We start from the raw sequence: 24,243 nt of genomic DNA, 5'->3' as shown, positions 1-24,243 counted from the left end.
GGAAGAGCTGTGAGCTGCACAGACAGAACAGCGGGACAGCAGCCGGCACTGATCTTAGATTTCCTGTATCTCTGTAAAGGTGTGAAGTTGCCTCAGGATATTTTAAACTGGTTTCTGATGTGTAGCAAAGTCCCTGCATGTGTTATTCCCTGTGTCTTGGAGATCCAACATTTGCTGCCGTTATTTCTGTACGACAGAAAAATGGAGCAGTCTCATTTGTGGATTTTGCATTTTTCCTTTTTTGTGTAGATTCTCCTTATTCTTGTTGAGGTTTAAGTAAAGAGGAAGTCACACCTTGTTAAGCCTCATGAGGGAAAGTGTGATTTGTGAATGTGGGCTATACAAATAAAACTTGATTGATCAACTTTGTTGTTTGAAGGCAACCCATGTTGACGTGGGAGTTTATGTACAAATTCCCATTGCTGTGTGTGAGGTGAAATGTGGGAAGAAAGTGAATTAATAGGTTCTGGGTTCAGGCCTGTCGATGACTGACGCTGCTCCCACAGAGTACACAGAGAGCCGGCAGGTATGAGGCAACGACCACACCCCTTGGATAAGATGGTTCATGTGGCTGTGGAGTAATAGAGTATATCTTTTTTTTTTTTAAGTCATACAGTTTAAAGCAAAGGTCCTGCAGCAGACATTAGAGCTCCCAGCGATCTCAACAGACCATTGTCATGTTAAGGAATAAGAAAGAAATTGATTATATGACAATGAGAATTTCTAATAAAGCTTCAAACATCCATTTCTTTTTGGATTTTATCAAATATAATATTTCCATGGTACCTTTTATTGGTGAAATATACAGAAAAAATTGATATTTAGATAAAAATACAACGCCCTTATGCTACAGTGTCTTTGACATATGACATGTAGAAGTTGATTTACTGTGTAGTTTATATCATACAAGGTACTATTCTGTACATATGTATATATATTATGTAAACTACATACTATGTATGCTGCTCTGTTAATGTTACATTCCCTTGATCCTTGTTTTGTCCTGTCTTGAATGTAATTTGATGTATGGGACTAATTTACTGGTTATGTATGTTTTATCTGTTGGAAAAACAATACAAAGAAAATTAAAATATATTAAGTGTAATTTGTATATTGAGGTACACCCATGATGTGAGGGTTAAGATGGCGTCCATATACCACAGTGTCCCTGCTTCCTGTTGACCTTCGTTGCATCTTTTTCTCCCTATTTCCTGTCATATTTCTCCTGTTTATAATAAAAGTTTAAAATGCCTACACTTTACTTAAAAAGTGCATTTCACAGTTTAAGATAAGTAACAAAATAAGAACAACTTACAATGTCCCTCTTTTTTATTGTACACTCTTTGCCATATATCAAATGTTACCAGCAGCTCAATATACAACCTCTAAATATAAAGCATCCTTTCTTGTAATTGCCCTTATATAAATCTTCAAAGTGACACGTTTGAAATATAATAACACCAATAAGTCATTTGGGGAGATATGAATCAATATTCATAACAGCCGGTTGCAACAAGGAGAAATGTGGAATGTTTCTTAAGTTAAGTTAATGCACAAGAGACGCAAGCACAGGCAAGCTAGTGAAATACTATTGAAAACATTACAGCAGCAGCAGCAGCAGCAGCAGCATATACAGTAAACACAACACATGCAGCGACGACATTAAGTGAGAATAAAGATACAAGTTCATTTTTTAAGGCATTCGAGTGAAAACATGCACAAGAACCGAGCTGAATACACAAAGATACACAAATATAACGAACCACATTGAGAAATATGATCATTAAAGCAGTTAATTAACCTCTGAGGATACACAGTGTCACCGTATGCTTATTTGATTGTCATGACTAACAGGTATGCAAAAAAATGGAGGCTCAGTTTAAACGGGCCGTTACTGTCACAGTCAAAGGTAAAAAATACATACATATATATATATATATATATCACTTAATACACGAAGAAAACTTGGAGCTATAACAACACTGACAGATGTAAATTATCATGCGCAAGCAAACACAAACACGACCAATGACGGAAACAGTGAGACAAAACAAGAAAAGAAAAAAATCTATATATTTTTGGTTTCAAATAGATTTAAGTTTCTAAGTCAGTGGAAGAAAACTGGTAAAATACCTGGTTACCTCTGAACATAAACCCCAGTGACGTGCTACCACAGTATTATACAGTAAATGTGAAGCCTTTTTTCGACAACAGAATTAAAGCTGTGACGTAAAAACCTTGTGTTTGTAACTCTTCGTCTAAACAGAGAAACAGCACGCCTCATGACAGATAGAACAAAACAGCAGAGACGCAATCATAATCACAGCTGAAGGCTCAAACGAAATGCAATCTAATTATCCTGACAACCTGTCTCCGTCGGACCGCTGCACTAAAAATAAGAATAGGAGCAACTGCACGGCAAGTCTGTGGTGCATGGCAACAGAGTCATTCACACAAGTGGATCCTTGATGCCCCTGAGTTTCCTTCTCATCCTACAAGTTTTCTGCACTGAGTTTTTCCACAGTGGTCTCATTCTAGCTGTTGGACTGCAGGTGGCTCTCGTGCAGGATGGAGGTGATGTTGGCGTCAAAGAACCCGTCCTCCTCCTCGGAGCTGAGAGTGGAGGGAGCCAGAGACGCACGATGCGTGTGCTGCGACTTCCGCCTGAGAGAAAACCAAACCAGAGACATTCCAACAGCATGACTCAATGACTACAGGCAGGTCATGCTAGTTACTATTTACTGCCACCTAGTGTTAAGAACACACGTGTTATTGATAGGATCAGTTAAATCAAGTATATACAGTATATGTTGTTTGTGGAAAAATAAAACTGTCAAATATAAACTTAAAGGTTCAGTGTGTAAGATTTAGATGAAAGGGTCTATTGGCAGAAATTGAATATAAAATAATCCTTGTGATGTAATATAATCATCTAAATTGTACAAATTGTTGTTTTCTTTAGCCTAGAATGAGCCTTTTATATTTAAATACTTTATATTTATGTCTTTATATTTAGAGCGGGTCCTCTCTATGGAGGCCGCCATTTTTTTTACAGTAGCCCAGACTGGACAAACTAAACACCTTTTGAGTTTTTATGACAACTTTCCACAGGTTCTCTTTCATGTTTGGGAGGGGAGGGTGAGGTGAGGGGTGTTCAGCTGCAACATGCAACTTCACCACTAGTTGCCACTAAAGTCTACACACTGAACCTTTAATGACCTAATGACTGAATGGTTGAGTAAGGTCCTACTTGAGCTCAGTCTCCAGCGCCGTGACTTTGGCCTGCTGCGCCTCCTGGAGCTCCTGCTGCTCCTCCAGGTCTCTGAGAACCTTGCGGCGCACCACCTCCAGGCGCTCCACCTCCCCTTCGCTCTCGTCGAACTGCCGTTTCAGGGCCTTCACGCGCAGAGACAGCTAGGGACGGAGAGGGAGAGCCAGGGGGTTAGAGGGGAACAGAGGAGGTCATGGGTGAAGATGAGGGAGCGGAGGGGTGAAGAAGCCAGAGAGGCAGGTGCTCTAGGTATGTGGGGGGTGCAGTTAAGGCTACCGAAAAAAGAAAAAAAGAGCAGAGGCAGCAGAAAGATGATCGGGGGAGGGAAGTCAGGGAGCGTTCTGGTGACCGAGTGAGATTGGGTGTGGGTCAGGAGGAGTTCGCATCAGATTATTAGTCGTACATAAAAGAAGCAATTAAACATTGTTTGAACTGTGCGATGATTAAACAGCAGACGCAGATCAAACAGGACCTATTGATGATTCTTACTGCTGTGTCGAGGACGTAAATCAGCACAAACACAGAGTCAGCAAACTTCACACAACCACATTTGATATTTAGGAGGAGTAGGTCTCACTGACATTGAAAGATAAGTTTGACTTCTTTTGGAAAAGAGATGCAGAGAAAAAGATGAGAAGACTGAGACCACTCGTGTGTCTGACTGTATATAAAGACGGACGATATGACAGCTTCCCAAAAGTGAACCCAAAACGCCTTGATCGCCCCTCGGTGGCTGGCTGCAGAATAGGATATAAACCCCGCCTCCTCCATGTTAGTGGATGGGGACCAAACTAAAATATCAAAGTGCACGTCACAAAATCATTCTCATTCTCAAGATGATTGACAGCTGGGACTGACTCATGATTGGTCAAACCCATGTATCAGTGGGACCTCGGTACCACGGCTCTATCCCCCGATCGCTACTGCACAGACTCCAAATGCAAGATGGCAGCGTTCTTATCTGTATCGTATTTTGGCTTCATTTCTGGATGCTGGGAGGAAGTTACACACAGTCTACACACTGTTGTCTTATGGGTGATTATTGGTTTGATCCCTTTGAGCATCAGCATTTAACCAATAGAGACTAAAACAAGGAGAAATATTATTTTCACAAATCTTGATATTTACCTGATCTCTCTGCTCGACATGTTGGGTCCTCTCCTGGTCTAACGTGGCGTTCAGCTCCTTCAGTTTTCTCTCCATTCGTCTCTGAGAGGCCTGGATACTGGCTTTCTCTCTGTGGGGACAAATTCAACACTCAGTCAATACCACTGCAAAACGTAGATATAATACACAATTATTTAAGTTATATTCTGGATCTTTAATACATTTTGCCTCCCTAATTCCTCTCCTTGTGATATTTTATGGATGATTTGATTTCTCAGTCCTGGAGTGTTATTCTTTCTGAGTGTGTATATCTACACTAGAACCAGGTTTGTTATCATTACCGCCAAAAGGAGGTTATCTTTTCATTGGGTTAGTCTGATTAAGCAAAAACTAAGGAACACATTTTATTGAAACTTGGGGGACGGATGGGGAATGAAAGAAAGAACCCATTAACTTTTGGAGCAGATTCAATTAATCTAAGCATTTTGTTTTTCACTTTCATTAACATTGTGAGATTGGGTGTGAATTTCTCAAGAAATAATTCATGGATCTTGATGAAAATAGGAAAATCGTGCACTTTCAGGGGACTTATCTGTGGGAGCAATTTGGTGCAGCTTGATTGAAACTAAGGAGACTGTTGGCCTTGGCCGAGGTATTTGCTCTTATGCCTTATTAAAACACAACCAACATATTTTAAGTCCGTACCGTTCTTCACTGCGAAGTCTCTCCTCTAACTCCTGAATTTTGTTTTCCAGCAGGCTGAGTCCAGCTGTGGGCCGAGGCTGTCCCTCCATGTCGGCCATACGAGACTTCATCTCCTTCATCTTGAAGAGGAGCGGTGCAGTGACGTGAATAAACAACTCATTTTTAAAAAACTCTACATGTGCGTGTTTGTGTATTAAAACACGAATGACTGGACAGTACCTGTCTCTCTATTGCACTCTTGTCCATCTCCAGGTCGTGTCTCGCCGAGCGCTCCTGCATCAGCTCCGAGCGAAGCTGATCCACCTGAGAGGAGAGGGAGGAGGTGGTGTAAGTGAACCTGTTATCAGTTCTACCGCTGCATAAAAACGCCTTCTCCTCTTTATTTGCATGTGCTTTCAGATATTTCTTCATGTGGCACCTGATCTCTGCTACGTGAGATACGGTCGTTGAGAAGCTCCACGCTGCTCCTCTCCTCGTCCAGCTCGATCTCCAGCAACTTTATTTTATCCTGTGAACACACACAGGCTTGAAATGCCCGTACCATTTGATACCTCAACTTCACATGCATGACTCCCTCAACATTTTTCTACTGACACACCCCTGTATCCCCAATTTACCCCCACCCATCTTTGGAGTCCACAGTTCATGGCCTTTGACCTTGAAACCTCACCTCCAGGCCCCTGATCTCCCTGGTGCGATCTGTGTGGGTGCTCTTCTCTGTCTCCAGTTCACTGTCCAAGTGTTTGAGCCGGTTACTGAGGAGGTCTCTCTCCAGCTGGGCGCTGTCTCTCTCCTCGCTGCACGCCAGCAGCTCCTTCTTCAGGCGGGAAACCTGGAAGAAAAAGGAGCAAAGGATCATTATGTATGAAACTTTATAGGAACTCTCACTCGTTCTTATCTATTTTCTGCTTTTGTAATTCCCCCAAAACTCCACTTACAGTTTGTCTGACATGCTCTATATATAGAACCCTGCTACACGTTCTCAGACTTTAGGGAAACATAAAGGGGGAAAAGAGTCATAATATTACAAGAATACAGTTTTTATTTCAGCATACGTTTTAGAAGAGGAATATCAGAAGATCAACCTGTCGCCTGCATTCAAATGAGGAATCTGGAGATTATTGGTTAAGTTATAGTTTAATATCAGTTTCACAAATTACAAAATACCACATTAGTATCAGAAGAATGTGCAAGAAACTGTGTCTATTCTGAAGAAAGAACAACACAAACCAGGAGGAAATTGCCTCTTTGGAAGTGTTTGGTTGAACGCAAAGCTATCGTAACGTCTGCGTGATATTCTAAGAGGTTTCGTAGTTTCTCAAGAAACGATTTTGGATCCAGAGGAAGTAGAACTCCAGAGATACTGGGTTAGCCTTGAAGATTATTGACAAAATATGTTAAATATAACTTTATTCTTGTAATATAACAGCTTTCTTCTAATTATTCTCAAAATGTCACATTCATTTATTCTATTTTACACTCCTGTAATACATTGCAAGCAGCAGTTTATCATCTTATATCTTACGTTTTTATACACTTTTATACACTAACACAATATCCTAACACAACTAAGAGTATATAACCATATGTTTACAGCTCTGTGTCTAACATTAGTCTGGTAACATGCCTACAGCAACGATTTTATCGTTACATTTGGAAGCTGTCATATGTACCATGTTAGTTAGCACCTTATTAGCATGCTAACATTTGTTAAATAGCTAAAAACACAAAGTTCTGATGGAAAAAACGGTAGTTTTGTGGGCACTGGACAGATTTAATGTTTGTCCAGATGATGGCGCTAAATCAGGAATCATTTCAGGCAAGCATTACAGTTCAATTACAATTCTGAGGATAGGAAAGTATGTAATATATATCATGTTAATAAATACTGAATGTAAAAATAAATAGTTTTTTAAATACGTCAGTCTAGACAAAACCATTGACCCACAGATCAACATGGCGATTCCTAAAACCATAAAGCTTGCACAAATAAAAAAAGTTGAAGAATCGAAGTTCATGGTTACATTTCAATTGTAAAACCTTTGGACAATTTCAGAGGTTCCTTCGTGTTTCTGTCTTCCTTCATGTCCTCACCTCTTCCTGCTGGGCCTTCAGGTTGTTCTGGCTTCTCTGCAGCTCGGCCAGTCGGTCTTTGCAGTTGCGCTGCGCCTCCAGCAGGTCCTTCCTCGAGCGCTCCCTGTAGTCCTCAAGCTGCGTCTGCAGGGCTATCACGGACTGACGGGAATCTCCCATCATCATCTCCATCTGGTGCAGCGGTGGAGGAGGAGGCAGAGAGGAGAAACACGGTGATGAACATCTCCTTATGCTGTGTGACCAAACCCTGCTGCTTATCTGACACGCACCTCTTTGTTGATCTTCTCCAGGGCTCGGTCCAGCAGCCTCTTCTGCTCCTCCAGGTCGCTCTTGCCCCTCCGCAGCGCCTCCCTCTCCAGGTCTCTCTCCTCCAGCCGCCGGGTCAGCTCGTCCCTCTCCTTGCTCATGCGGGTGGCTCCTCGCTTGGCCTCCTCCAGCTGAGACTTCAGGGAACGGTTCTCGTCCTCCAGAGCCTCCACCGCCTCGTCTGTGTCTGAGCTCACGGACACACTGGAGTGAAGCCTCGTCTGTGTAATGAGAAAATATCTTTGTTTAGCCTCCACACCAGTGACAGCCGGTGACCGGGGGCATTGTTTTCAGGTTGAACGTCTCTCTTCGTCTTGAAGAACGTCTTGAGGGAATTTCTTCTTCTAATAAATGTACCTTATTACATAGCAGGGGTCAAAGGTCACAATGACCTCATATGAATCAGAAAAAATAATGTATGTAGACTATAAACAGAGCAAACCTATTGTATTAATCCAGTATTGCATAATTTGCCATTGATACAACTGTTATGTAAAATAGGTGGAATGATAAAAGGCTTTCACTCCATATTCAAAATACTGTTAGAACAGGGACTTTAAACTTGATTATCTTGATTTCAAAATTTTCCTCTGTATCCTTGACATAATAATTTGTTATTAGCTTTGCACATATTCTGATTGGTGTATGACTCCACTCGTCACATGATGAGTAAGTAATAAGATTAAAGCTTGTACAGCAGCTATGAAACCACGATATTCTAGCGCACATGGAGAACAATATACATCCCATGCAAATTCATCTCGGAGGGATTATTCCCCGAGCTTACATGTTTGAGATTTCCTTCGGATCTAATTTACTTTACGTCTCCCAGTTGAAAATAGCGTCTGTGTGGGAGGCCGTTTCTTTTGTACTGGTACAGTATGTGGGTTAATATAATTTTGTGTGTGTACAGCAGTTTACTGCACTGTCTTGTCTTGTCTTTGTTTGTACGGTACCATGCGTGCCAGCCTCTCTCTGAGGCGAGCGTTTGCTTCCTGCAACTCCATGTTGGCGCCCTGGTCCACCACAGTCTTTCCAGCTGATGACTGTAGAGACGAGGGTCAAAGTACAGAGAGGAAAGAGGAAGGTGAAACAGAAAGCTGATATGCGATGGAGAATTTACTGATCATACATGAAACACTTGCGCTTTTCCTGTTAATTTCTGATATTCATTCAAACTCTTTACATTAGATCAATTTCAGAGAAGCAGGAGTTGTCTCTTTCATTTTATTTATGATCAAATTCATTTATTTTCATTAGAATCTAGACGCCGCACCTCCTTCGCCTTGTCGAGCGCCTTTTCCAGCTCGTTCTTGTCTTTCTGCGACTGCTCCTTCATCTTGCCGATTTCAGACATCAGCCCGGCCTCTTTCTCGCCGCTCGCTTTCTTCAGGGCCTGAAGTGCTTTGCTCTTCTCGTCTAACTCGCCCTTTTGTTTGTCAAGATCGGCGCGAGTCCGCTTGAGATCGTCATGGCAACGCTGAAGCTCCTTGGGATAAGTAATCAGAGATGAATAATGCGTGTGTGAGCAAGAGGAATGTGCCAGGGCGCATAACAATGTGTTGATATGAGCAGTGGGCATGTGAGTGTGACTTTCAATGTGTGTGTGTGTGCAGAAAAGATGAATGAAAATGAAAAAACGAGATGATCTAAACTTCATCCAAAAGAAAACCCACGGCCGCTTCACAGCTCCGACAGATTAGAGAAAATAAAAAGCTGAGCATACTGTAAAACAGAAAAGACGAGCCCCTGCACTTCACCCACACAGAGAGAATAATCTGCGTTCTGCGTCGTGACGAATGTGAATTACCTCTGCTGAAGAGCGGTTATCGTCGCACGCAGGCCCTTGTTTCTTCGTGGCGAGAAGTGAATCCTGCAGATCCTTAAGCTTGCTCTCAAAGGCTTCCCTCTCCGAACAGGATTTTTGCAGGCTGAGGAAAGAAAAGTCAGATTTTAAGGAACACACAGGGGTGACAGCAACACCGAGAACTAAAGACGAGAACACACACACACACACACACACTGCACACAAGGCTATGGGCACAAACACATGCCTAGGACAAAACCATAAAAACATCACTACATACAAAATCGGGCAGTTGTTGCAGGAGAAGCACTTATAAAGTAGGATTGGCACCTTAAATTACCTAAATCAATTAATCATTTACTCAAATCTAATCTCTAATAGATAATTAAATGTGATCAGATGGTGATAAACTACAAAATATTGATGGATTAATATAGATTCATTTACGTATATCCTGAATATTGATTGGTTTGTTATGATTGGGTTGATTATCACCACAGCACTGCTAGTAGGGATCCACCAATCTAATGATCAATGCACGTCATCAGATACAAAATCCACTCAGATCATCGACATGAAATGAAACTGGGCGAAATCTACTCGAAACCAAACACAGTGATTCTCTCTCTCTCACATTCCACTGCTGTCGGGCTTCCCGCTCCTGCCGGATGAAAAGTACAGTGAAAGAGCGCATGCATTAGAAATAACTTGAGAGGAATGTAATCTTATAGGAGCAAACCAAAAACAGTTCTTCAGATTCTTTGAACTAATCCTCCAGCGTAGAGGAAAAAATCAAACACGACAAAGGGTGTTTGATGCTTGACCGAGGCTGGAACATGTTACCGCTGCCAGTTCAAAGACATAAAGAGAAGTTGTGAACTAAAGTTGTGTTTTAATGTCTATCTTTGTCTTTTTATGGATCCTAAAGTGTTGAGATGGCTCCATAACAAGTTTGGTTGAGCATTCAATCATAGATACATATGCTTCTATCCTACATATTTGAAATAAACATGGGTTTATCCACATATTTGAGGTTTTTGAAAGTTACTTCATGCTTGTGTAGTGGTTTTGACACACATTTGAAGTTAGAGACGAAACAAATACGAAAAATTCATACGTTTCAGAGAGGTGTCTGATGCGAGTTACGTTATTTACATAAAGAAAAAGAAAACATAAGGAAATGGAGCCATATCTGCACAACGTTTTAAAATCCCCCTCCAGTAGCTTATTAAATCCCCTGAAACGCTTCCTTGTTCCTCAACCTTTGTCATCAAATTACTTTAATGTAATCCTACACCTTCCTTCCTCATTTCTTGACTCAAATCTATGAATAAGCTAACATGGCCCCGCCCCTGCCCCTGTTTCCCCCCCCCCCACATCACAGTGCCACCTGCAGCTGAGGAGCCATTCCCAGCTAATGAGCCACACCCACAAGTTGACACGATTGGTTTCTTAGATTTGTGACATCACATCAAACTCAATTGTGTGGTCTGTAGTCTGTTTGGGGTTCTGGTTGTTGTTGTTGTTGCTCAAAATACATATTTTATCATATAAAAGGCTCAAGACGGACATATTGACATGTATAAAAACTTGATTTTCACCACTTTAAACACTTGACATGTCATTTATGCTCAACAGCTTACAAATGTCATCGATATCGGCATCTTTGAGGTCGCCTGTCATTTATTTCTATGTGGTGCAATAAAGAAAGTATGACTTGGAGACACTGACTCTTCTCTGGTGTCGTGCAGCTCCTGTGTGGTGACCTCCAGCTGCATCTTCCACTCCTCGCCCTCTTCTCTGCAGCTCTCCAGCTCGTCCTCCAGGGTCAACATGGAGGCGTTCACCCTCTCCCTCTCCTCCTCTATCTGCTCCTGGGACTGACACACGACCACAAACATGCACACACAAGTAAGTTCATTTATCCTTCTCGTTATCATGACAGCAGCGAATCAAAGGGAGCGCACACACACAAATCTATCACATTTTCTTTTAATTACATTTCCTTTTCACAAAGAAAAGACACACAGATTTCTCAGCTTATTCTTTCATCAACACGTCTACAACTTCTAAAAAATACTTGTAGGTGAGACATAACGCTGCAGAATTTCAGACAGGATCACGGTGGAGTCGACACAAACAGCGATCCAGCTGCTTTAATCCTCCTCTCGCCAAATAAAAATCACATAGTCAAAAGCAGCTGACAACCTGTCTGCTCATTTCCTGCTCTCGGGCTGCGTGTTGTTATTATTTTTTTCACCTGACATCTCCCAGACCTGCATAATGATCTATTCCTGTATATGTGCACGTATGCTTCACATTTCTTTTTACACCGCGTCCTACAGTGCTACAGAAATAGACGACAGAAACTCCAGAATAGAAATGCAACTGGAGAATGTTTTACATCTCAATCACAAGCAGAAAAACTTCTCTGGGCTCTGGACTTAGTCTGACCCTATGTTACCTTCAACGCCGCAAACTGACACATTGAACAGAATAATAAGACAAAGCCCGGGTGTATAATAGGCAGATGCAACATGAAAGTATCCCCTCAGTAACACATGACTGTTCTGTATATCTGTATAAAGAGCTCATCTGAGAAGGGAAAAAAATGCACTGGCTGTTTCTATCCTCCGGCTGCATTAACAGACTATGATGCAACAGAAATAAAAAAATATTTCAATGATAAGAAACTGAGAAATGATCACTGTGCATTGCCGCATTGCAGATTTACCATGGCAGGGAATTAGGTTAATAATCCTTCCTTGAAGTGAATTGTAATCTGCACGCTCTTATTTTGACACTGAAACAATATAACGAGGATTATCATGCAATAAAATAAAAGTAAAATATATGTCAGGGTGCAAGTTTATGTTGAACCATAACACAAATGTCAAAAGCTTACAAAAAAAAGAAAAACAAAAAAGTGGATATTACTTAAATGTATTTGAACCAAACCAGAAAGAAATGTTAAAAAATAAATAGATTCAATTTAATTCTGCACAATTTCTGCTTCTTTCACAGTAAAGTTTATGATCCCAACCACCTGTTAACAAGACTTTGTGAAGAAACACATGAGAAGGAGCTGTCCTGTTCTTTTAAAGTTTCTTGTGTGTCCAGCTCTGTGTGTAAACAGCGTCTTGTTTGTTCTCTCTTCAGTTAATTGAATCACTTGTGCTTCGTGTGTGTTGGTTCAGTGACATCAGAGTTACAGAACCAACATTTTTACTGCTATGGAATTAAGTCTTTGTTTTTCTTCTTCTTCGAAGTTCATCCGGTCAACAGACATTTTTTTCTCAAGTATGCGCAAAATGCTTCTGTAGTTTAACTGATGAATTTTCATTCAACTTTAAGAATCAATATTCTTGTTGTGTACCATTGTTCCCCTGCCGGCTTAATTCAAAAAGTCCCTCATGATATGTTGAAGCTGCACAGTGTCTATTCCTTCTTATCTGTTTTCACTGTTTTAATCATCCTTGCTGATAAGATTAGTCATACGTCTTAACTACTGACACTAATCAAGTCAATTTAAAAAAATCTTATTTTCTGTTAAATGTTCTGCTGCATCACAGGAGATGTGATCAGAGACATCACATTGTAACTGAGGGGCTGCGACACAGTAAAGTTTTGTGCGTCGGACGTGATGCACGAAATGAATAAAAGAAAACTGCTGCATCCACCTGTGTCACCTGCTCCATAGTTGTTCTTAGGTTGTCCATGTCCTGGCTGTACTGCTCCCTGAGAATCTCCATCTCTTTGTCATGACACTCGATCTCCTCCTTCAGCGCGCCCTTCAACGCCGTCAGCTCCCGCTCGCGCTGGTGGAGCGTGTCCTCCTGCCGCTGACGCAACATGGCCGCCTCGGCCAGGTCAGCCTGCAGAGTCACCACATCCTATGAAGAAAGAAATGTACGGATTAGTACGATAGATAAGAGCATGAGTGTGTGTCAGTGAGATTGTGCAGAAGGTCAGTACCGTCTGTAATGAGTCAGAGTACGGGGAGTTCTCTGAAACCCTCCTCAGATCCTCCTGAAGCTCAGCCAGCAGATCTTCCTGTAGACGTATACGAGTCTCTGCACCCTCTCTGGCCATGCGCTCCTCGGCCAGTCTGTGCACGCACACACACACACACACACACACACACACAGACTCATTAGCAAGCCAATCAATCAGGTAACAGTGAAGAGATCATTTGACAAAAAGCCACAGGAGTGACAACTGGAAGATTATTGTCGGCTTTTAAGTGCACACATGCAAAACCACACACACGGCACTTTTGCGTACATTACATAGACCACAACGGAAACATATAACAGACACAGACAGACAGACAGATCCTTACTCATCATAGGCCTGCTGCAGTTCTTTCTTGCATCTATTGAGTTGCTCCTGAAGTTCCTCAAGATTTGCCTTTTGGGGTCTCCCATCATATCCTCCCTTCTGTGCGCACACACACACACACACACACACACACACACACACACACACACACACACACACACACACACACACACACACACACACACACACACACACACACACACACACACACACACACACACACACACACACACACACACACAGTGTAGAGGAGACATAGGACAATGAGCGAGCACAAAGACACAGAGGAAACATGGCAGTGTCACTGTCAGCCTTACATTATGCGCTCTGTATTACTTAAACATTAAAAGATATTGGGGAAAAAAATCCTTCCTTGGATTTTTCTTGCCCTAGTTTCTGACAGTGAAAAAGTCTGTGTGAAAACAGGCCCTGCCAGTGAGCTCAGACATCGTCAAAAAGGTTCGATCCCCTGCACATAAACAACAGCCGCTGTCAGGCTGCAGGGGAGCAGAGCCGGAGCGGTGGCTCGTCTGTCGCCCACACCGCTCATCGAGACTCGCTCTCACTGAAGAGGAGGTATAAGCGCAGCCTGCCCATGAAACCGCTCTCATCCTCCTACACACCCATTACAGGGACGCACAGCAACAGAGACGAGAGACAAAGCGAGGATCACGGACAGCTCTGCTCCTCGGGGGGGGGATTTCTCTAACTTATCAGAGATAGATTATGAAGATATACTGTGTACAGATTTGTTTCATTTTCCTCTCGTCCCCCGCAGGACGGTTTCGTAGATAATCCCGTTCTGGGACGTTTCAGTTTCTCTCCGTCCCCACAAAGAGATAATTAACACGAGATAACATAACTGAGAATATGAATAAGCTCTTTGGAGCACTTGGAGTGAATTGCATCAGCTGTGTATTTACAACAAAAAGAGACTCTCCTGCCATGCTAAACACATCGGAAAATGTTTGAACACAATGTGATTACATATTGCAAATGAGATTCATTACACCACGGGTCTAGATAATAGCTGTTCTGATCCTGACAGGCTCTGGTCTGGTGGTTCAGGATGGGGGTCAGGCCCCAGTGATGAGGTCATAACATAACAGAGAGGGGAAAATAAAGCAGAAAATGATTCCTTGTTCAGTTTGGGAAGAAAATAATTGTTTTATCGTAACCAAATCTACACAAATCCCCAAAGCAAGTGAAACAAAAGATTACACCAGCTATTAGCAGCACATATAATATAATTTTAAGCTCAGTATTGGATGTTTCTTGAGGAAATGCACCTGAGGAGTCAGAGTTAACGCATTCCCAATGTTTTGCGTAAACGGACTTTTACCTTTTATCAAAGAAAGAGACATTAACGCACTTGTTGAGCTTTAGTTTTGACACGAGAGTTGAGAGGATGCAAACTAGTGGGAGAGAGAATGGGGGAAGACGCAGCAAAAGACAGGTCACAACCAAATTCTGCCAAAAATTAATGGAACTTTTACTTCCAGAACCAGAACTGACGAGGTGCCACAAACAAAAAAGGCTGTGAATGGGTCCTTTGTCGAGGCAGCAGACACAAACAAACACACGTATCCTGTCTGGGACTGAGTGAATCCAACAACACAACAGCATATGAACCTCAGTTAACCCGAGAAATCAATCAGGGTGTCAGTGCTTTTACTCATCACTCTCCCACTGACTTTCATCTACTGCAATAAATCAGTCAAAACACAACACAAGCACTTAAAAGACAGCCAAAGACATTAGTGGTACAGAAGAAATGTGAACCGGCTGCTTCACATAACACTTTGAAATGCATGTCAACCTCTGAAATGAAAGCTACAACCATGTTTCCACATTGGATGCATCACAAATGCAGCAAAACTGGATGAGTCTTTTAGTTTACAAGGACACACATCATCCAATCCTGCTCTGATCTTGTGTTTCTGGGTTTTACACAGAGACGAAAAATGTTTTGGCTTTAGGACCAGAGCTGAGAAAGGAATAGCTCCACGCAAAGAAAACAATTTCAACCCCTTCATCCTGCCGTCAGACGCTCGGCTGAGAAATCAGCTCGAGCGAAGTGCACAACATGGCGGACGACGCGAAAAACAAGGAGGATTTGTTCAACAAGGACCCCCGTGAGGAGGATCCGTCCCATCCGGCAAGCCAACCCCCAGCTGGTGCAGGGTTCCAGTCCAACTCAATTATTAATGGATCTCAATGACTGCGCTCTCAACACACGCCGAGCCCTCAACAGCTTTCCTCTGCAGGTGCATTGTTGCCAAGAGACAAGGGGGGCAAATAATTAATAAGCAGCCATGGTCACAAACCCGCTAAGAAGTACATAACACGGGATCATACATAATCAAGTGCACGTAATTTGAGAAGGTGAGGACCCAAAGGGATTACTTCTGCATGTAGATTTATGCAAAAGGTTGCAAATTTAAAAGGAGGTACTCTGTTCATCCTCATAAAAACCCAGACGCAGTCTATTTTAATAAGGTGTCAGAGGAGCACAAAGGAGCGGAGACGATGCCGTAAATTGACAAGAGGAATACTCAGCATGGCCCTTAATTTTCAAGTTTTTTTGGGGGCCTGCCAAACAAGGATCCTCTGAGGCAAAGTTGAATAAAACAGAAACTTCGTAGGCTCAGAACAAAGCGGCGGCTGCCAACCATCTGTTAGCTTCATCACAAGAACTGCTCGGCTGAGGAGAAGACCAGACCTCCCTGTTTTCCAACCGTTTGTTTGACTAATGTGCTGAAGCTACACGAGACGGAAATACAGTAGTTGTGCCGAGCTTTAAGAGTGAACGTTTGGGTCGGATCATCTATATGTGCACAGCTGATAGTTGCTTTAGCTTCTGGTCTACAATTTTTAAAGATATTGGTTAATACATGATAAAAATAAGCTTTTATTTGCTGTCTTTGCCGAGAGTCTGATAAGAAAATCAATATATCTCTGACTTCTTTTTACGTCTGTACACTAGATATGAAGCTACAGATAAAAAAACAAGATGTGATGTGTTTTTCAGTGAGATTTGAAGGTGTTGAGAGGTGGATTTTATTAGCTTTAGACAAAGCTCGCCATTTCCCACGGTTAAATTCTCTGTGTCACATTAACCGGCTGTTGGTTGTAGCATAATATTTACTGTACAGACAGTAGACTATTACTTTTGATCAAAGCAAACAACCATATTCCTCAAATGTTAAAGGCACAGTAATACAGTTGAAAAGTAAAAAACCTGGGAAGTGGACTTTTGAGTTCCCAATATCAACATTGAACCTCCATGTTTTCACAGGTTCATTTATGTTTGTATCAGAAACACACAAAATACAAGGGTTTATGACATTTAAGCAAAACATGAATGAGCTTTAATGCCTTGTCGTACCTTAAAACTGCCATTTGTCTCATGATCCGCGTAGACCTTTCTTTTGAGGGATCCCTCGCTCTCACTGTTGCTGGGGGAGAAAACAGGGGATTAGATTGGAAACCCCCCCCCCCATGTTTGTATACACAGCAACATGGACGCTATATCCATCCAGTAAATCTTGTTTGTATTTACCCGTCTTTGAGGTGGTTAAAAATAGACTGCTTGACCTGAGCCTCTTCCCCACTAATGACCTCTGTGCTTTTGCTCCTCGGAGGAATCTCCTTCGAAGAGAAAGTAAACAAAGTGAGACACGAAACAAAGAGACAATTTAATACCTTAAAATAACTTCTAATCCCTCCCATGGGTGGTACTTACAGGCTTTTTAGCTATAGATGGAGGGTAGTTCTTAGCAACGAACTTCCCCGGAGACCTGAAGCCTGGCTTGGGAGCCTCGAGTGCCGACACCTTGGTGACGGATGCAGGGCCTCTTCCCAGGCTGCTGGGCGCTTGGGCGTGTGACAGCAGCGAATTGGAGGAGGCAGACAGAGGAGCAGCGTAGGGATTCAGAGTCGGAGAGATGGGAGAGGCGTAGGGATTCAGAGTCTGAGAGACAGGAGACGTAGGAGAGGACAGGGAAACGTCCGACTGGACATCTTTTCTAGCGTCAAGGCTTCTGGATCGTCTGCGCTCGTCAAACTTCAGCCGCTGCCTTGCTCCGGAGCGGCCTCGGGCCTGCGGGGCGCTGCCTGGCGTCCCACTGTTAAACTTATTGATGAGCTTGTTGATGGGAGCCAGGGAGTCGGTGACGATGGCTGGGGGAGGCTCCTCATTGGCTGGTGCTGATGCTGCTGGGAATGACTTTGAAGGGGAAAACGGGCTGTGCTTTTTCCCACTGTACCTCCCCAAAGAGCCAGTGAAACCAGATTTAGTTGGCACATACCCTCTGGGTCCCACGCCATTTAATTTGACAGGTTTCAGCCCTGCTTCATTATACTCATCCGTACAATCTCTTGTATTGTTCTCTACTTCACTGGCTGTTGCTTTGAGTTGGGGTTCGGCTTTCTGCTTTTCGACCCGTCCTTGTCTTCCAGCAGCACCTTCTTCCTCCCCTTGTGTTCCTGCTTGACCATCCCCTGGAGGTCGCTTTAGAGGACTCCCAAAAATCTCCCTGTCCTCGTCCTCCGCTGGAGAAACAGGGGAGCGAGCTGTGTTTGCAGCGGGGACGTAGGGGTTCGTGAATCCTGCTGGTTCTTTATTAGCTTTGGGGAGGCTGTTGTAAGGTGATGGCGACCCAGAGCTGGAGCTGGGAGTGTTTAGCTGAACTCCATACGAGTCACCTTTATCGCCATCTTTCAAGACCACATAGGGCTGACCAGAGATTCCCTGCACCCGCACTGCCACCCCATACTTGTTGGTATTAGGAGTGGCACCGTTAGTCCCTCTGGATTTGTCAGGATAACCCCCGCCTGTGTCGTCGAGGTCTTTGATGAAGCGGATCTGAACGCCGTAATCCACGAGCGGCTTCCTGTCAGTGGAGAGAGTGCTCATGTTCACCGGCCTGGTCAGGGGAGACATGAGAACAGCAGAAATGCAAATCAGGTTACGTAAGCAACAAGAATACGGAAATTTTAGAGGCTGAGATTTGAGGAAGCTATAAAGAGCAGATCTGGATAAACGGGCAGATCCAGGAAGGTGTTGGCCTTGGTGGATTTTCACCGACTGTGTTTCAGGCACTGCACTCATAAGTCCTCCACGTCATTTTTGCTATTTCCAGGTTTTTACAAAAAGTAATTGCACACTAACTCATCTGCCACCTTTTGACCCATGTCCCGACTTCCTCATAACCTTTTCCTCGTCTCCTGTGTAAATTCCCTTCTTCCTCTTCCCAGATGGAGTCAGTCTGGCTCAGCTGAAATATCAGACTACTAGTATATCTTGATGAAGCTGTCATCTTCTCTTGCTGCTCAACAGGTTAAAATTCCTTCTCAGCCAGAATGCATTGTATTCATGCCATGCCAAATATGCCACTGGGGCATTTTGAATTTCTTTGTACAGGTTGAGGCCGACTTTTTTCCCCCAGGGTGTGTTCAGAAAGCAGGGAAAACACAGTTAGACGGATCAGTTAGTGTCTTTTAGACCAAAATGACTAGCATGTTGCTTTTGATTCACAAAGGCAAGCTGGTGCCACCTTATGTTTTCTAATCATTAACTGGGTTTTTGGTATGTTCATGTATTTGAACAGCTGGAACGCACAGAGGCATCTAAATGTCCTTTTGGCTGATACTGGGAGCACAGAGGAACAAAGACCTACTGTACACTGTAGGTGTGTGGCTGGTGGATGTCAGATAGGTAGATATTTGCACTACTAGTGGCCACAGTGGCAAATGAACACCTGATACAACAATATCCTCCGTTGATGAGCTTCTACAGACTATGACAAATAACCCAGATGATGTCACTAGGGTTATCTCAGCCGAGCGCTTGGTAGATTTTGCATGACAAACTGGGAGCAGGAGGAGTTTGAAAGACAGGGAGCGTCAAACTAAAAGATGCTTTTGTTACCAAGTGTTACTCATAAAGACGAGTTTAAAACCACAACCTTCACTCTGGAGGAAAGAAAGCAGTCGTTAAACTTAACAGAAAAGATAATGTGACGTTTATTCTGATATCGATATTGACTGAGATGAACATTTTTATGTTGATACAATCTTTTTGCTGTATCGTCCACCTCTACTTTAAAGTGTAATATTACGTTTCTGGAGAACCTGTTTAAGTGACACTGAATCTATTGGTGTTTTAAATAATGACTGAAATGAACATTTTCATTATGGATTAACCTTGATGACTCTATTTAGTCCACAATGACCTGTTCAAAGTCTTTGTTTTATCAAACCATCTGTGCAAAGCTGTTGTGTTATATTATACATGACGATGAAACAAATCCTTATAGATTTTACATATTTGCCTAAAAGGAAAATCTCCTGTTCAATGAATTGATGTTTAAAGTATTTGCAGATCAGTTTTAGAGTTTAGAGACTCGACCTACACGGCTACAATGAGAGTCGTATAACCTACGCGTGTCCACCTTCTGCTCTGAAAATGAGTTTGGTGATGGGCGCTCTGAGGAGGTGAATACTCTTCCCTTTGTCCCGGCTCTGTGGAGCATTAAACACCAGGGACTAGATCAGGAATGGGCCTCCCCTCGGTCTCCCTGCCTCTGCCAGAGTCTCCCCAGTCACCAGACTTCAGAGTAGAGTCACTCAGGCGTAGACTGTTTACTTTGAGCCGCGCGGGCACACACTGCCTCGCAAGCACGAACACACACTCACACACACACACACACACACACACACACACACACACTTACTATATGCAAGGGTGTGCACACGAGGACAAAACCTGCTGTGCATTCCCCTGCAGGTAATTGACTCAATGAGCATCACCCTTTTCAGTATCTCGTTAAGTCATGTGTACTTTCTTGACATGCATTGATCTGTATATTTATATTTCCAGCCTCACACTGGGACCCCTGTCTATTTCCTGACATCCAGCGTTTGCAGATGTGACTCCCACAGGACTTAGAATGTAACCAGTTCTGTCTGACGGCTGGTTATAGAGTAACACGCTGCACCTCGACTAGCAATGAGGTTAGATTAGTGAATCAAAGTCAGCCTTTGTCTTCCCCCCCCCCCCAAAAAACATTCTTAGGATTCCAGTCGTTCCCTTTACACTTGGCATTGCGCGTGGTTTGCATTTGTATAATAAGGACAGATTAAGAAGAAACTGAGAACTGGGGCAGCATCAACTCTAAAGCCTACACGTTGGGAAACTGTCCACATAGGCAGTAAATAAAAAGTGAAGAGACTAATTAAAAAGGATGACAAACTAACTGGAGACTAAAAATACAGCGCAAAACAAATTTATTCTCCTGTCCTGACATAACCACAAGCAGGTTCCCAGACCGTGTTGGACATATTATTAATCTGCGGGTTAGGAATATGGCCTGTGTCTCATCCATATGCGTCTGTTTTTGCTGTTATCAAGATGCTCAGGTCTCAGCTGCCGGTCACTGGTCACACTGAATGCCCACAGGTGTAAATAAGCTCCTTGGGTAAACACAGATTTCAACAAGAGCTCAGTTGTTGTCGTGCACGTTCAGCAGCCAGCAGCCGAGCGCCGGTTTGTGTCAACTCTCCCTGTCTCTCTGTCACAAGTGAAGGCTGTGTCAACAGAGACAGGAATGTCACCGAACGGGCCCATCAGCCGTCACGCTTCCTTTTCTCCTCGCCCAGCATTCGCTTCTTATTTTCCTCTGGCCCGGTTCTACCAGCCTCTTCTGCTTCCAACCCTATATTTGATGTTCAACTCCCTCAGTTTCTCTCACCCCAGGGGGCATCTGAAAAAAATGGGTTATTTGACCCTGTAGGTGCTGCGTCAATTGGCTGAAATCCATTATTATAATATATTATTTAAATATTTTAACCGAAACTATGAGTCAAATAAAAGATAAACAGAGAAGTAATTTGCATCATGTTTGATCATTTAAAGGATTGCTGAAGGTTGTTGAACTCAATGTGGGAAATTCCTTCTTTTCTATTTGTTATTTTATTTGGACAAAAGTAAAAGAATTGAGATATCACCTGCAAAATTGTGATGAGCATATTTCATTTTATGACATTTTACATGATATCCAAAGAAGAATAAGGATATGTGAAAAATACACAAAATGACATAACACATTTCAATTTCTGTTAAAGATTTCACATGTGAGAAACTAAATGTTGTAGTTTGGTTAATTTTTAGTGTATATTGCTAGAAATTAATCATTTACCTAAAATAATTTCTTCAAAACAAAAAGGACATTCCACCCTTCAATTACACTTAAAGTCTATAAAAGATAATACTAAATCATAATTTCAATATAATGAGTTTATTTGGGATGAGTATAATTCATTTTCTACGAAACAGCAAGGTCTCACTGAGCAAACTATTATGGTATTGGCTGTGTTGGCTGTGTTGTTGAGATAGGGGAGGGGTCTCTGGGGTTAAAATAACCCAACCCTGGTGACATGTTGACCCAAACACACACAGGTGAGCTGCATTAGCCCATAACATGTTCAAACTCAGGATTAGAAGTGGATGCATATATTTAAACAGACCTTTTAAAGAAGGAATAAGTTGGCACATTTCACCAGTTATCACTTGTAAACTCTAATGTGTGATAGGAGGATTTATCACGAGGCTGATCTCACTTCTCAGCCAAATGTAAGTGTTTCCTTGTCAGGTGTCCCAGTATTTACACATGTACTCACTCATTAATTTCGCATTGAAATCCATATCAACAAAGATAAAGACTCCAGAAACCATGAGAGCAGCAGGGTCACCTCTACAAGCACCTGTCTGCTCCCGGATGGTTGCGTCACACCCACCTATCCGGTCAGTCAGTATCGGTGCGCGTCGAAACCAAACCCCCGGGTTGTTTACACGAGCTCCGTGCGTGGGAATAAACAAACAAACAAACAAATACACAAACAAACAAACAAACACCTGCCTCCCAACGAGAACCCCTCGTGTCCTCTTTACGCAGCGCGCTCGCATCCAATTATAGACAAGCGCACACGGAGCCGCATCCAGGGGGAGATTTCCAGCCCTGGCGTTCGCTTCTTTTCGTCCATTATCGCGAGCAGGAAAAGCCGTGCGCGAGAAGACCGCCACCAAAATCCAATCACAAAGCCACAGGTGTCCGTCTATGTTTATCCAAAGATTACGCCACGCTCACCGCCTCGCAGCAGGTACTCGGACATCCGGCCACTTGTGCGCAAAACCCAACAAAAGTGCGAGAAACACTTCAGCTGTGTAAACATCCTCAAGAGTGGGATAGTTGTTGTTGTACTGTACCTGCAGATAATCCCGATCCAGGAATACCCCTCCCTGCTCGGTCAGAGGTTCAGTGTGACTCCCCGCAGCGGGAGGAAGAGGAGGATGATCGGGTTCCCTGCTCAGAGTTGAGTCTGGATGAGATGATTGTTCCTCCACAAACTGAGGACATGGGGCAGATTCACCCCCGCGACCAGAGCAACCTGTTGCCAGCGCATCAGAGTCCTGGTCCCGCCTCAGGACCGACCGGATTGGTGGGAGGTTCCCAGAGGGGGCGGGGCCTGCTGCGGGCTAACTAACATCTCATCTGCACATGCACGCACTCACACACACACACAGACACACCCCAGACACAGCCAGTGTGTGACCCATTTCCACAGCTGTGTTATGGGAAATAATCTGTCGATCGATCAGAAAATGTCTGCACGCAGAATGGAGCTATGACCACATCCAATACACAGGCGGGTCAGTGCGGAGGCGAGGATAATTAACTATTGACAGGAAAAGAGTGAATTCCAGTCACAAAGTACAGTAAAGTGTATATGACCATTCAATTGATATCGTAACTAATAGGGAATTAACTAATCTGGCACTAAAATTTTGTTTATAATCTTTATTTTGATTTGATCGTCTTTTTAACATCTGTCCTTAACCCAGATATAACACTGATATATCTTGTTTTTGGAAGCACTAGAACACAAGTGTTTTTAATCCCTGTGTTCTTGTAAAATGTCTTGATTTTATTCTATATTTTTTGTGCTGTATTTTGTAATTTGTATCTTTTTATTTTTGTTTTATATTCATATGGACCTGAGTCTTATTTTTGCCAAGTAACACAATATTAATAGTCTTTACTAGGGCTGGGTGAAAACAATAATTATCACAATATAATTGTCAGCAATAGCAATGGGACATGGGTTCTTTATATATCGATATATTCCTCATGCATTGTGCACAGTGAGGAGATGTAACACATAATTGTTCCTCCTGATATTTATAAAATGTTTTGCTGGTTATCGTCACTCTGCTCACAAAGAAGAGTTTATAACCAGAACCTTCACTCCAGAGCAAATATCCGTCTTAAATTTAACAGACTTTTTTATCGACTGCTGAACATTTTTTCACTTTTGACCGTATCACCCAAACCCTAATCATAACTGCTTTCTACACATCAGGCTATTATATTACTGCTGAATGAACTAAATCCTTATGACCCTCACCAATACAAAAATCATTTCCTACTAAATAATTTAAGTTTCTGTTTTTAGACAGAGCCTAGTTTAGGAGTGACTACAGGCGAAAGGGAACAACAGTTTGACTTGTATATTCAGTGGCCACAGTTCTTGGTTACCAGAGAGATTTCCA

The 24,243-nt window shown here is 42.7% G+C and overlaps 1 protein-coding gene across 4 annotated transcripts; it reads right to left on the bottom strand.

The window, feature by feature from the left end:
• Positions 1-1,311: 1,311 nt before the first annotated feature.
• cgnb (cingulin b) lies at positions 1,312-23,102 on the bottom strand. Of its 4 annotated transcripts, none has more exons than XM_035183556.2 (21): positions 22,900-23,102; positions 17,377-18,559; positions 17,194-17,282; positions 17,020-17,089; positions 13,633-13,730; positions 13,266-13,398; positions 12,980-13,183; positions 11,022-11,170; positions 9,925-9,951; positions 9,294-9,414; positions 8,760-8,972; positions 8,440-8,529; positions 7,447-7,704; positions 7,178-7,348; positions 5,754-5,915; positions 5,502-5,591; positions 5,303-5,386; positions 5,084-5,202; positions 4,400-4,508; positions 3,251-3,414; positions 1,312-2,664 (listed from the first exon to the last, which is right to left on the bottom strand). In XM_035183556.2, exons 2-21 carry the CDS (start codon positions 18,547-18,549, stop codon positions 2,535-2,537), a joined length of 3,654 nt encoding a protein of 1,217 aa, XP_035039447.2. In that variant the 5' UTR covers positions 18,550-18,559; positions 22,900-23,102; the 3' UTR covers positions 1,312-2,534. The 4 variants fall into 4 exon arrangements, with proteins under 4 accessions (XP_035039447.2, XP_035039446.2, XP_035039448.2 ...); XM_035183555.2 differs by having other exon boundaries at positions 12,971-13,183; positions 22,900-23,101; XM_035183557.2 differs by lacking the exon at positions 9,925-9,951 and having other exon boundaries at positions 12,971-13,183; positions 22,900-23,101.
• Between the last annotated feature and the right edge of the window lie 1,141 nt (positions 23,103-24,243).

The sequence above is a fragment of the Hippoglossus stenolepis genome, chromosome 17, assembly GCF_022539355.2.
Source record: "Hippoglossus stenolepis isolate QCI-W04-F060 chromosome 17, HSTE1.2, whole genome shotgun sequence".
Classification (NCBI taxonomy): Eukaryota; Metazoa; Chordata; class Actinopteri; order Pleuronectiformes; family Pleuronectidae; genus Hippoglossus; species Hippoglossus stenolepis.
This window is presented reverse-complemented; position numbering and strand designations above follow the sequence as displayed.

Excerpts from the sequence above, each read along its gene's own strand:
- cgnb (XM_035183555.2), bottom strand. The coding sequence starts at position 18,549 with ATGAGCACTCTCTCCACTGACAGGAAGCCGCTCGTGGATTACGGCGTT. Across the intron at positions 13,731-17,019 it reads AGACAAATGGCAGTTTTAAG|AAGGGAGGATATGATGGGAG; the intron begins GTACGACAAGGC and ends GTGTGCGCACAG. Across the intron at positions 4,509-5,083 it reads AGACTTCGCAGTGAAGAACG|AGAGAAAGCCAGTATCCAGG; the intron begins GTACGGACTTAA and ends TTGTCCCCACAG.